The sequence below is a fragment of the Sciurus vulgaris genome (genome assembly GCF_902686455.1).
Source record: "Sciurus vulgaris genome assembly, chromosome: 12".
Taxonomy (NCBI): Eukaryota; Metazoa; Chordata; class Mammalia; order Rodentia; family Sciuridae; genus Sciurus; species Sciurus vulgaris.
The window spans coordinates 76,149,642-76,161,864 of NC_136473.1; the positions used below are offsets into that span (position 1 = coordinate 76,149,642).

Genomic DNA, 12,223 nt, shown 5'->3' on the forward strand with positions numbered 1-12,223 from the left:
ATAATGCCCTTCCATGGGGAGCCCACCTGGATTCACGAGGGTCTGGTCTCTTGCTTCAGCATTCTGGTCCTGACCTTATCCTGGCTCAGGCAAGTAGGAAAGTGTGAGCTGAGGACAAATGGAGTCCCTTTTCTTGCTCTCTTAGGACTGTCCCCAGCTGGTGCCCACAGAGGAAATCCTGATTCCAGTCGGGGAGGTGAAACCAATCACCCTTAAGGCTCGAAACTTGCCCCAGCCTCAGTCCGGCCAGCGAGGCTACGAGTGTGTTCTCAACATCCAGGGGGCTGTCCACCGCGTCCCTGCCCTGCGCTTCAACAGCTCCAGCGTCCAGTGTCAGAACAGTTCGGTAAGAGCACTAGGGCTGGGGCCCTGCCTGGAGCAGGACATTCTCTCCCTCCCATGCCAAGGCCTCAGACTGGCCCTCCCAGCTTCCAGAACCATCCAGGATCACGGGCTGACCCTATGAACCCAGGGACAGAAGAACGTGCAGGGCAGAGCAAGTTAATGGTGTCAGAGGAGATAAACTGCCCTGAAGGCAGAAGTTGAGATCTCAGTGCCCTTTCTGAAGTTTAAAGAGTGTGCCTTTGCCTGTGTGGAAACTCCAGCCAGTGTGAAGCAGCTCCTCCCCACACCCTGTCCCCCTCACCTCGCCCACATGCAAACCGGAGGGCATCATCTCAGAGGGAAGAGAAAAGAGGGGAGCGGAAGTGAGGTGGAAGGGGAGAGGAAGGGGGAGGCAGTGCATTTCAAGAGCAGCAAGGGTTAAAGCAGCCCCGAATGGCCGACAGAAAGCACCGAGGTGTTTAATTATAATTCTAGCCCAGAGAAGATCTTTTTATCTGCCAACTCCCTGTGTCTGACTGTGGGGGGTCAGCTCGGAGATGGGGACGTGACAAAGGTGTTGAGGGAAGCTAATTCGCCTGGGAGAGATAAAGAGAATCTGGGCCTCTTATCAGGAAGCTGTCAGATTCCGGGGTCACAGGCGCTTGATAGAATTTGTAATCGGTGGAAGGCGGCCAAGCACAAGGGAAGGTGGGGTGAGAAAGAAAGGGAGCACAACAAAGGAGGAAAGCAGCGGGAAGGGCTGGGGGCAAGAGCGCTGACGGGGACATGCCCTCCAGAGCTAAGTGGCTGGGACTGGGCAGCCCAAGAGGAGATGCCAAAGGGTTTCTTTGAGAGGTGGCAGTGGGAGCTGGGCCACCCAGAGGCGCTGTTTCTGAAGAGTCTGAAGGGTCTCAAAGTCCTCTGTGGGATTAGTAGGAGAGAAAGTGGACTCTTAGCCATATAGGAGATCTCTGCCCAGAAAATTATGGACAGTTCTTCCTAGTGGACCATGGACCAGTGTAAGACTCGGGTGTAGAAAAGAGGACCAGGACAGGTCCACAACTGTCACCACAGGCCCTGTTCCAGGCTCTCCAGGGGTAGTGGAGGGAGATTGAATTTACCTCCTAAGACACACACAGACTCTCTAGAGAGACTAGACTCAAGATGCACAGCAGCTCCTGGAAGAGAGCTGCAATCTAAGGGACTGGGAGATTGGGGAGGGCTGGCAGGGCTATTGGAGAGGATGCCCAGGGAAGGTGGACCAGAGCCGGACTGGGAGAATGACGGGGGTGAGTTTAAAGGATGGAAATTCTGCGGAAGGGATGGCACTTCTTATGAGACATAAACTCGACCAAGACACAGGGAGGGGGCTGGGCAGGCATGTTTGGAGACAGGTGGATTCAAGTTCTCTGCAGAAAAGCAGTTGAGAAGAAGCTTGGAAAGTCAGGTTGGATCCGCTGATGCAAGGCACTAAATGCCCAGCTGGGAGCTTTGAGTGGGATCCTGGAGGCATTAATGATTGGGAGTCAGGTAAAGGGCTCCTTTGAGCAGGATGAGGGTAGCTCTGTGCCTCTGGCTCCTCATGCAGACAGTCTCATGAGCCATGTGCCTCTACCCCTCCCTGCAGTACCAGTATGATGGGATGGACATCAGCAACCTGGCCGTGGACTTCGCCGTGGTGTGGAATGGCAATTTCATCATTGACAACCCTCAGGACTTGAAAGGTAAGCAGCTACTTCCGGGTAGAGATTTGATCTTTTCACGACCCAAGGAAAGACTGGGGCTGGAGGAATCAGAGCCAGCAGGCTGCTGTGCCTTGAATAATACACTCCCTCTGTCAGCGGAACTCTTCAGAGGATCCTAAAGCAACATTTGGAGCCATCAAAGGAGTCCTGTTGGGAGCCCTGTTTTATTACAACCAGAGCATTCGGCGGCGGCTGCCAAGTCATCCACGCTATTCTTTGGCTCCCGGTGGCTTTGAAGTGTCTGTGGAACCTGACCTAGGAGAACAGCAGGCAGGAACGTCCCGCCAGTTTCCCTGGAAATGGAGATATTGTTTCCACTCGGCTCTCATTCCTCTGTCCTTGGCCCTGGTCACGGTCACCGAACAAAGAAGGTTTTTAAGGCTTCACTCCTGGTCCTGAGGCAGGTGGGAGGGATCAGCATGCTGACTCAGGCTCACATCTGGAGCAAAGGAAGCTCAAGAAGGGGACTGGACTGGAGCAGGAGGGGGTACTCTACAAGGGCCACCTTAATTTACCACCCTATAAACGTATGTTAAGCTCTTTCAGTGTGCCAGGAATAGCCCATCCTTAATGAAACCGATACCAAATTCTACTGCGTTCCCAAGGATGGTAAAATTCTTTCCAGTTTTCTGAGTGTTCACTGGCAAAAGCATCCTTAAGTGATTTGTTTGTCATTATTTTCCTTAATTATCACAGCTCCAAAAGGCATGTACTATTTTTCTAAATATTTTTTTAGTTGTCAATGGACCTTTATTTTATTTTTATTTATTTATATGTGGTGCTGAGGATCGAACTCAGTGGCTCACACATACTAAGCAAGTGCTCGCTCTACCACTAAGCCACAACCCCAGCCCAGTATGTACTTTTTTTTTTTTTTTTTTTTTTTTTTTTTTTTGGCTGTGCTGGAGATTGAACCCAGGGCTTTGTGCTTGACAGGCAAGCACTCTACCAACTGAGCTATCTCCCCAGCCCCCAGCATGTACTATTTTTATTTCCATTTTATAGATGAGGAAATTGAGACCCAAACAGGTTAAGAAATGAACCAAGTTGGATAGTAGAAGCCAGGATCTGGACCAAGCGAGTCTAATTTCAGAGCTCACTTAAGCTACCCACATCATGGTGAAGACCTAATGCTCACTCATAAAGGGATTCGAACCCCTTTCTCCCAGAATATGTCCCAGTTCTACTCCCACCATGAGCCACATATCTTACTTCAGTTCAAGTAGGTAAAGTTGTCACAGGCTCTGTTTTCACCTGAGAGTCACCCCCTGGGTACTGGGAAGGGGCCTGAGGTCACAGTACGGATTGGCCTATAAGTATTTCAGCATCTATGGGGCTCCTTGCTGCCATTAAAATAAATGCTACTGGAACTGGGATAGAGAAACTTGATACTGGGAGATTTTCTTTTATACTATTTTCCCTCATTCCCAGGCCCAGTGTTTCTCACCACTAAGAGGTAGGAGTCACTTTCTTTGCCGAGGATCTGTGCTTAAATCCCAGAGGTTACCTTTGCATCTGGAACCTGGAGAAAAATAGTCATATTCAAACCGGTGCTTCACACCCTCTGGATGTCTGTGAAGCTACTCGTGTACATGGGCAGCACAGTCTCAAGTCCCCATTTCTGCCCACCCAGAGCATGGGAGTTAGGGTGTCTGTACATTGTGTTGGGGGGATAAGGCCACAGTGCCTAAGGACTGAGGCTCTAGAATCCAACAAGCCAAGGTTCAACTGCTGGCACTTGAACTTCCAGCAGTGTGAACTCAGACTAATTACTGCTCCTCTGGACACCCCGGTGTCCTTACCTGTGCAACAGAGAAAAGGATGCCCGTGGCACAGGGTCATCTTAGGATCCAGTGAGTTCATGGCTGGAGACCATGTGGTCCATATTTATAAATGTCCAGTGTGTACCTATTTATTTTAAGACTCCCATTTCCTGCCCTCTACCGTAAGAAGCCATAGGCATAAGATATAGTCCTTATGGCTGGGACCAAAGGATGCTGGACAGAACAGAGGAACGGGAGGAGGAGCTATGAAAGAATAAAAAGTACCTCTCCCTCAGGGCACATACCTGACCTTCAGCAGAGACACAGAGTCCAATCCTGAAAGCTAATGTCTGCTTGACCAGAAGAGTTGAAAAATGACTGAGTACCGTCATCTTTCAATCTCCACATTGGATTGGTTTCAGGACCCCCTGCTGAGACCAAACTCTCAAGTCCCTTATATAAAATAGCAGTGTTTGCACATAGCCTGCACATGTTCCTATTGCTTTCAGCGATGTCTACTTATTTCTAATGTGATAAACCTCATGCTTAAGGAATAGCAATAAGAAATAAGTCTGTATGTGTTCAGTACAGATGCATTTTTTAAAATATTTTCAATCCACGGTTAGTTGAATCCACAGATACAGAACTGGTGAATACAGAGGGTCAGCTTTATTGCAGTTTTGAAGAATTCTTTTGGGACTCTGAGTTCAAAACCCTAGCAGGAAAGGAACTAAGCCCCAGACTCATACAGCACATTTTCACTAACTGGCTGGTCAGTAGGAGACAAACACAAAGACAACAGGCTTGTAGATTGTGCATGTGACCTGTTAAGGAGCCAGTTTGTCCCCTCTGGGACATGCTCTCCATCCACAGGAGCTGACAACAGGACTCTGTCACCCACTTGCCTTAGCAGCAATGCCTCCCCACTGACCTTTCTTTAAGTTCAAGCTGACTCCTCTCCCAGATCACATAACTTTCTGTGTGTAAGACAAGAGTCCTCCCTTCTCTAGACATCCAACGAGCAGCACAGCCAGCTGAAACCTCAGGATTCCTGTTTGGGGCACTAAGCGTAGTAAGCTATGAGAGTCTTTACATCACTCTGAGCTTCATTTTAACCTGCAATGAGGAAATGAGCCCTTGCCTCTGGAAATAAGGGCCATCTGTGAGTAGGAGAGACAGCAGCAAAAGAATACAGTTTGAATTCAAAGAAAAGATAATAAGCATGTATAGAACATCAGATATGTCACAGGCACCGCACTAAGCACTTACTATACAACATTTCATTCAGATCTCCCAAAAAACAATGATTATCTCTGTGTTAGAGATAGATAAATGAGGTTCAGGGAGGTTAAATACTTTGTCATATTGCTCAAAAGTCATGAACCACGATTAAAGCCCTGATCTGATTCAATCTTGAATCAGAAACTCTGAAATAATATTATTTTCAGTAATGTCTTTAAATGACTACTAAGAGGTTCAATTTATTATTAATTTCCCATCAGTTAGTCTGGCAATGATGATGGAATATTATCCATAGATAGGGACAGTGTCATGCCTGCAAGAAGAGGGTACATGGTGAGCAGCCTCTGTGACCCCATCTTGTTGCCCCCCTCTCTTTGCAGTGCACCTCTATAAATGTGCAGCCCAGCGGGAGAGCTGTGGGCTCTGCCTCAAGGCCGACCGCAAGTTCGAGTGTGGCTGGTGCAGCGGTGAGCGCAGATGCACCCTCCACCAGCACTGTTCCAGCCCTGCCAGTCCCTGGCTCGACTGGTCCAGCCACAATGTCAAGTGCTCCAACCCCCAAATCACTGAGGTGAGTCCATAAGTTCCCAGAGCAGGAGGGGATAACCAGGGCTGTGGGAAAGGGGTACAAACTGAGCCTTTTGGGACAAATTCTCAGAGTTCATTTGGGCTGGGGAATATAGCTCAGTTGGTAGAGCGCTTGCCTCGCATGCACAAGGCCCTGGGTTCAATCCCCAGCAAGACCGGAGGAAAAAAAAAAAAGAGAGTAGAGTTCATTTAATTTGGTGGCTTAGGCAGCCTCTCATGGGTGTCTGGATGATCCATGTCCAGGCATAAATGAGAACAGTATGGAGTGTGTCCTCATGCCTGTGCACGCATGTATAGGCATGCCTGTGTGCACCTGCACACCACAAGCAGTGCAGAGCCAGCCCAGTGGCCCTGCCAGGTAGGGTCAAGAAACAGGTTCCATGGTGGGTGAACCTTTCAAAAAGCAGGTTTAGCTCTTCTCAGCAGAAACGTGATTTCAGGAGCTCCAATTAACTCAGAGTTGCAAAGTTGGAAACTGAAGAAATAAAGGAAAGCACTACATTAGCCACCATGCCATTTCCCAGAGTTTAGTGTCTGTCCCCATTTGTTTGTGATTTTAATGGGAAGAAATAGGTAATTAATTATATGGGGGTGGGGGGAAAATGATGTTTCCAAAATAGCAAATTGCAAAGGAAGATGAATAGATGGTGGGAATGAAAACGCAGCTGCTCAGGTTCTGAATGGCCTGGGAGAGGAAGAGTCGTGCTTAACTTCAGTTGCATTGTGTGCCCATCACTCTTCACGCCTCCCTATTCAACGACTGTCACTTGTGCTTTGAAACTAATTGCACATTCCTATGGTGACTAGGAACAAAGACCTGGGCAGGTACCACTGTGGTCTGCAGCTTCAAGAAAGCAAGGGAGGGGCTGCACCTTGACTCCATCTTCCCTGAGCTGATGCACTGTACTTTCCCTGCCTCCTCCTGCCCGTTGTCCAAAGAGCACTGCTCTGGTTCTCACCTATGACAGAATATTGGAAGCCTTCTTGAGCACCCCTATGATCATTTTAAAGATTCTGATCAATTTAAAACACACACACACACAAGGATTGTTTTAAATGGATGATGTTAATATAGAGATGATTTGAACAGGGAGCAAGAGTGCTTGGCACTATTATATTTAATCCTTACAACAACCACAGAAGGTAAGCATTCTCACCTCCATGGTGCAGATGAAGAAGTTGAGTGGATAAAATGGCGTGGCCAGTATTTGAACTCAGATTTAATTAGAAAATCCTTTACAAATTCTCAACAAAGTACTCCCCACACTCACAAAAAAAAAAAAAAAAAAAAAAAAAAAAAAAAAAAAAAACAATAAAATGAGAAGGATTTTCACTTCCCTAATATCCAAGCCTTTCCTAGGAGGTGTAGACCTGACAGATGCAACCCATCCACATGTGGTGGTGTATTGGGGGAGACACCCACCGTATCTTGGGCCTTGTCCATCTGCATAGGTAGGGGTTAAGTGATAGAGGCCCTGCCCCTCCAAGAGTGGGCTGCTTTGATCCCATTTTACTCTCAGATGTGGCCAGCGATTGTGACTGCTGACTTTCCCCTGTGTATTTATGCCTCTGGAAGTGTGTTCACGGGAGCTGCTGGTGGTGCCTGGTCTCTGTCCTCAGACAGAGTTTCCTGAGCTGCTCAGGGCTTCGTGCCTTCTCCCTGATTCCAGTGATTTCCAGCAGCTGCTGGCCTGAGAACTTGGTCCGTTCTGTAATTCTTCTTTCTACTGCAGTTGTCAGCTCGGCCCCGTCAGCACCTGTGGTGTAGAGGAGCTTAAATTAGTGGGGACTCAAGTCCATCGGCCTCGGCACCACCCACCTCTGCCAGCCCTGGTGACTGCCCCAGGCTGGTTGTCTGTCTGCTCCCTTCCCAGACTGGCTGGGGCCCGTTCCCAGCCCCAAGACAGGCTGCTCCCTGGAGGGGCCTTGCCTCAGCCACCCCTGCTCACTGACCGAGGACTGACAGGCTGCTCCGTTCACAGAGGACACCCAAGTTACAGGAAGCTAATTAACCCCCTGAGGTAATTAGGCTGTAATTGATTTTTCCCAGTGAACATATCGGCAGGAGTCGGAGGCCCCAAGACTCCTGTTGGTGATTTTTGTGTTGAGGCTGTTGAGAAATGAAAGAGCATCTCTGGGAAGAAACATATCCATGCTGTGTTCCAAGCCACTCAGGGGCCATCACTCTGGACAGGACTTGTGGTAGGAAGAATCCAGGCCCAGAACAATTTATTCACTATTATCTGTCATATTTTCCTTCATTTTGTATCTCCTACCCCCACCTGACCCTCCTCTCCCTATAAAAGTCATTTTGTTTCTTTAACTTTCCATTTTTGAAATAATTTTAAATTTATAAAAAGGTACAAAAATAGCACAAAGAAGTTTCATATACCCTTCATCCAGATTTTTCAAAGTTAACATCTTACATAACCATAGTATAATTATCAAAATCAGAAAATTAACATTGGTTCAATGAGACCATTTCATATACATGCTTTATTAACATTTTGCCAATTGTTCCAGTAGTATCTTTTTTCTGGTCCAGAATTTAAGCTTGGATCTAATCCAGGAGCCTGTGTGACATCCCATTGTCATGTCTCCTTAGTCATTTGATCTGAAGTCTTTCTTTGTCCTTCATGCCATTGAAGGGCATGAAGAGTACAGGTCCGTCATTTTGTAGAGTGTCCTTTGATTTGGATATGACTGATGCTTCCTCATGATTAAATTCAAGTTATTACTTTTTTTCTTGGCAAGAAGTACTAAAAAAGAAAAAGTGGGGTACATATTAAAAGGGCTTCAAAGTCAACTTGAAGGGGGGATCCCAGTGGTCAAATTTGGAGCAATCTGAGCAAGGAAAAAAATGATAATCATGGTCTTCTCCAACAGAATAAAATAAGAATCCATGGTCTTTACTGACATTTGACAAACGGTGAAGGGGGAGCCCTTGTTTAATTTCAACTAATGAATATGGAAAGAATATGGAAATTTAAAAAATCATCATTTCCATCAGGGTGTGGTGGTGTGTACCTATGATCCCAGCTGCTAGGGAGGCTGAGGCAGGAGGATGGCAAGTTCAAAGCCAGTCTCAATTTAGGGAGGGCCCTAAGCAACTTAGGAAGACCCTGTCTCAAAATAAAAAATAAAAAGAACTGGGGATGGCTCAGTAGTCAAGCAATCCTGGGTTCAATCCCTGGTATCCCCCCACAAAAAATTATCATTTGCAAAGTTCACAGTAATTAATTGTTTCAGGCAAGAATGGGCAATCCAAAATTAATGGATGAAAGTCAGAAGAGAAACAGGGTATTTGCATGGTCTTAAGTTATCCTCCCTATCCTCCCATAAGATGCTTATTAATTACAACGACAACAAAAGTAACCTCAGGGCGAAAAAATCAGGTAGACTCCATGGTGAGTAAGAGATCAAAGTTCCCATCACCCGTAATGCAGAAAATCAACTTCATATGCCCCCCGTTAGAATACACCCAGGAAAGACAAGGTCTGATTTCTGTGGCATGTTTGGCAAAAATAATCATTTGTTAAAAGTAACCTTGAAGAGGAATCAGCACATTTTCTTTTCTTCAGCTTTCTTGGCTAATCCCCTCACACTGGCATAGATCTTTTTTTAAAACCTGCCAATGCCCAGATTCTACGAGGTTCATACAATTTTATGCATAACTCCTTGTCACTAGTCCCTGTCTGCAGAATGGGTACCCTCCTCAGTGCAAGTACTTTCTGTGCAGTAAATAGAAGCCACTCGCTACAAAGATCTTCTCAGAGGGGTAAAAAGAGAAGGATTCCATGGTGGCTTGTGACGGCTGTTAGGAGTGGTGGAATTTCCAATCCTGGCACTAAATGGGAGCTGAAATGGCTGCCATCTTGCCTGACAGCAGAGAAATAAATGAGATGACCTCAAAGAAGCTCTACTTCAGGAAAAGGAGTGGGCTCACGCACAGTTAGATGAACAGCTGTGTTCTTCCTTAACCCCTCCTTACCCTACCGTCTCCATGGCAACCAAGCCCACCCCTAGAGACCCATCCTTTATGGCAGCGTCATGTAGGACAAGTTGTACAGCCTATTGAATTTCCCAGTTTGCATAAAGCTCAGGTTAGGACCCCCTCAGGACTCACCGTCTGCTCCTTCTCAGCCGGCTCATGGTGTGATAATGATGCTGTCCCCTGTGGGAGGCATCCCAGGCTGCTCCCATTTCCAGCTGTCATCCGGGCATCTGTGCATGTGTCACCTGTTCACTCCCAGGAACAGGAGATGTGCAAAGGACTGGTAAGTCTATGAGATGCCTGGCCCACGGTATTTCTGTGCTCCCCAACCTGGGCCTCAGGACTTGCTGGGACCTCAAAGAGGAGAATATTATGACCTGCCCGCTGGAAAGGAGGACCCAGAGAAATCATTTCCCAAGAAGCCAGGAATGGGCAGAATCCAGCAGAAAGGAAAAGGAGATTGAATATGTTCTGATGCAAACAAACTTAGGGAAGGTGAAGGGCTTCAGAGCTAATTTGATATAGGTCTCCATTCTGGTCTCTACTGAGTACTGGTTTCCTTGGATGGCCATAACAAAGCATCACAAACGAATTGGCTTAAACCACAGATATATATTTTCTCAGATATCTAGAATCTAGAAGTCCAATATCAAGGAGTGGACAGGACTGGTTCTCTCTGAGGGCTCGGGAAGAGAATCTGTCCCAGGCGTCTCCTGGCTTCTAGTGCTTTGTTGGCAATCTTTGGCCTTCTTTGGCTTATGGGAGCATCACCCAGACTTCTATTTCGATGTTCAGATGACATTCTCTGTGGACATGCATCTATCTCCTAAAACATTTTTTAGAATAAGGACACAAATCAGATTGGATTAAGACCTACTCTAATGATCTTGTTTTAACAAGATTGCCTCTATAAAACCTCTGTCTCCAAATAAGGTCGCATTTTGAATCCTGGGAGTTGGGGCTCAACATATGAATTGGAGAGAAGGACAAAATTCAATCCATAAGAGTAAGAATTCTGAAAAAAAGGAGAGGAGATGCCACAGTTCCAAAGAAATTAATTCAATCATAAATCAATATTGGATTAATGACGACTATATGCCATGCATGTGCTGGCAGGTGGGCACCACCCAGGTTCTCTCCACTGGACTCTCCCAAAGGTGGGGATGCTTGAGAGGTCAGACCCCAGGCCAGGGACTCCAGCCTTCACTTTAGGCATCATTGCAATGGTCAGCAAAGACCAGAGCCAATCAGATTGGAATTGGGGTTGGAGCTTGTCATGGGGATCAGGAAGTCCTGGGTTGGATAGCAGGGGGATGCAACCTCTCCCAATGTAGCCCCAGCCCATCCTTGAACACTGGTCACCTGGAAGAGGCTGGAAGCTTCCTGCTCTGTAGGCCACTCTGCTTTCTCCAAAGAGCCTAAGACAGAAACTTCTAATCTACACCCTTGGCAGATGTCTCCTGTACAGAATGAGGATTGCAGTAGGGACATGGGTCTGTACAGCTAATGAGGATACCACCTCAGACCAGGGACATGAACAGGCTAACCAATTCCTAATTCTAGAGCTCTTAATATAAACAGTTTTTCAAGTCAATACAGTGGCACATGCCTGTACTCCCAGCAATTTGGGAGGTTGAGGCAGGATTTCAAGTTGAAGGCCAGTCTTGGCAGTTTAGTGAGACCCTGTCTCAAAAGGAAAAAAAAAAAAAAAGAAATTTAAAAAAGGCCTGGGGATATAGCTTAATGTAGAGTGCTCCTGGGTTCAATCTCCAGTGCTGAAAGAAATGATAATAGCATTTATTTAACAAGGTTCTACCAAGTGCCAGGCTCAGTACTGTTTGCTTACTAACTCAAAAAAAAAAAAAAAAAAAAAAAAAAAAAAAAAAAAATCCAACAAGATGACTATAATTATCTTAAGAGTGGGGAAAACAGTGCTTGAGGAAGTAAATAATTTGCCCAAAGTCACACATCAGGTTAGTGACAAAACAGGGATAAAAACCAGGGACTTCTGACAGCAGAAAGCAGACCCCCCCACACACACACACCATGCCACCTCCTTTGGTCATAGGGGTAGACCTGTATCCCCCATCTGATCCTAACCCAAGTATACCAAAAATACCTATGTCCAGTATCAGAATCCTCTAGGCAGATACCAAGAGATGCCAGATAAACTGGGGACATCGACCACCTTTGTATTGAAACTTAAAGTAAATTTTGCCTTACTTCCTAAGCATAATTAAATCCATACTTACCCCTATGAGTGAAGGAAAACAACAAGGGAATCTGGGGATGCATTTGAGCTTAAGGCAGTCATGTTTTGCCTGTTGGGCATTGGCATTTCTTTAATGCCTACCCCAGATGTTGCGTGAAGCCTCCAGACTTGATGCTGTTGGTTTTGGTCTTTGCCCACCAATGCAACAATGGTTAAATTGAAGACTGGAGTCCCTGCCCTAGGGCTTGAGCTCTCAAGCATCTCCTCCCAGAGAGATAGGAGTGCCCATGAAGAGGACTAAAGTGCCCACCTGCAGGCCAGAGCATCAAGTGGAGCAAAGGCACAGTGGGACAGA

The 12,223-nt window shown here is 46.6% G+C and overlaps 1 protein-coding gene across 1 annotated transcript in view; it reads left to right on the forward strand.

Moving 5' to 3' along the window:
* PLXNA2 (plexin A2) overlaps nucleotides 1–12,223 on the forward strand; it is a 208,186-nt gene that overhangs the window by 151,911 nt on the left and 44,052 nt on the right. The window contains exons 10-12 of the mRNA XM_079107853.1: nucleotides 146–346; nucleotides 1,952–2,048; nucleotides 5,455–5,645. Coding sequence (XP_078963979.1) covers nucleotides 146–346; nucleotides 1,952–2,048; nucleotides 5,455–5,645 — 489 coding nt within the window. The remainder of the gene's footprint in view (nucleotides 1–145; nucleotides 347–1,951; nucleotides 2,049–5,454; nucleotides 5,646–12,223) is intronic.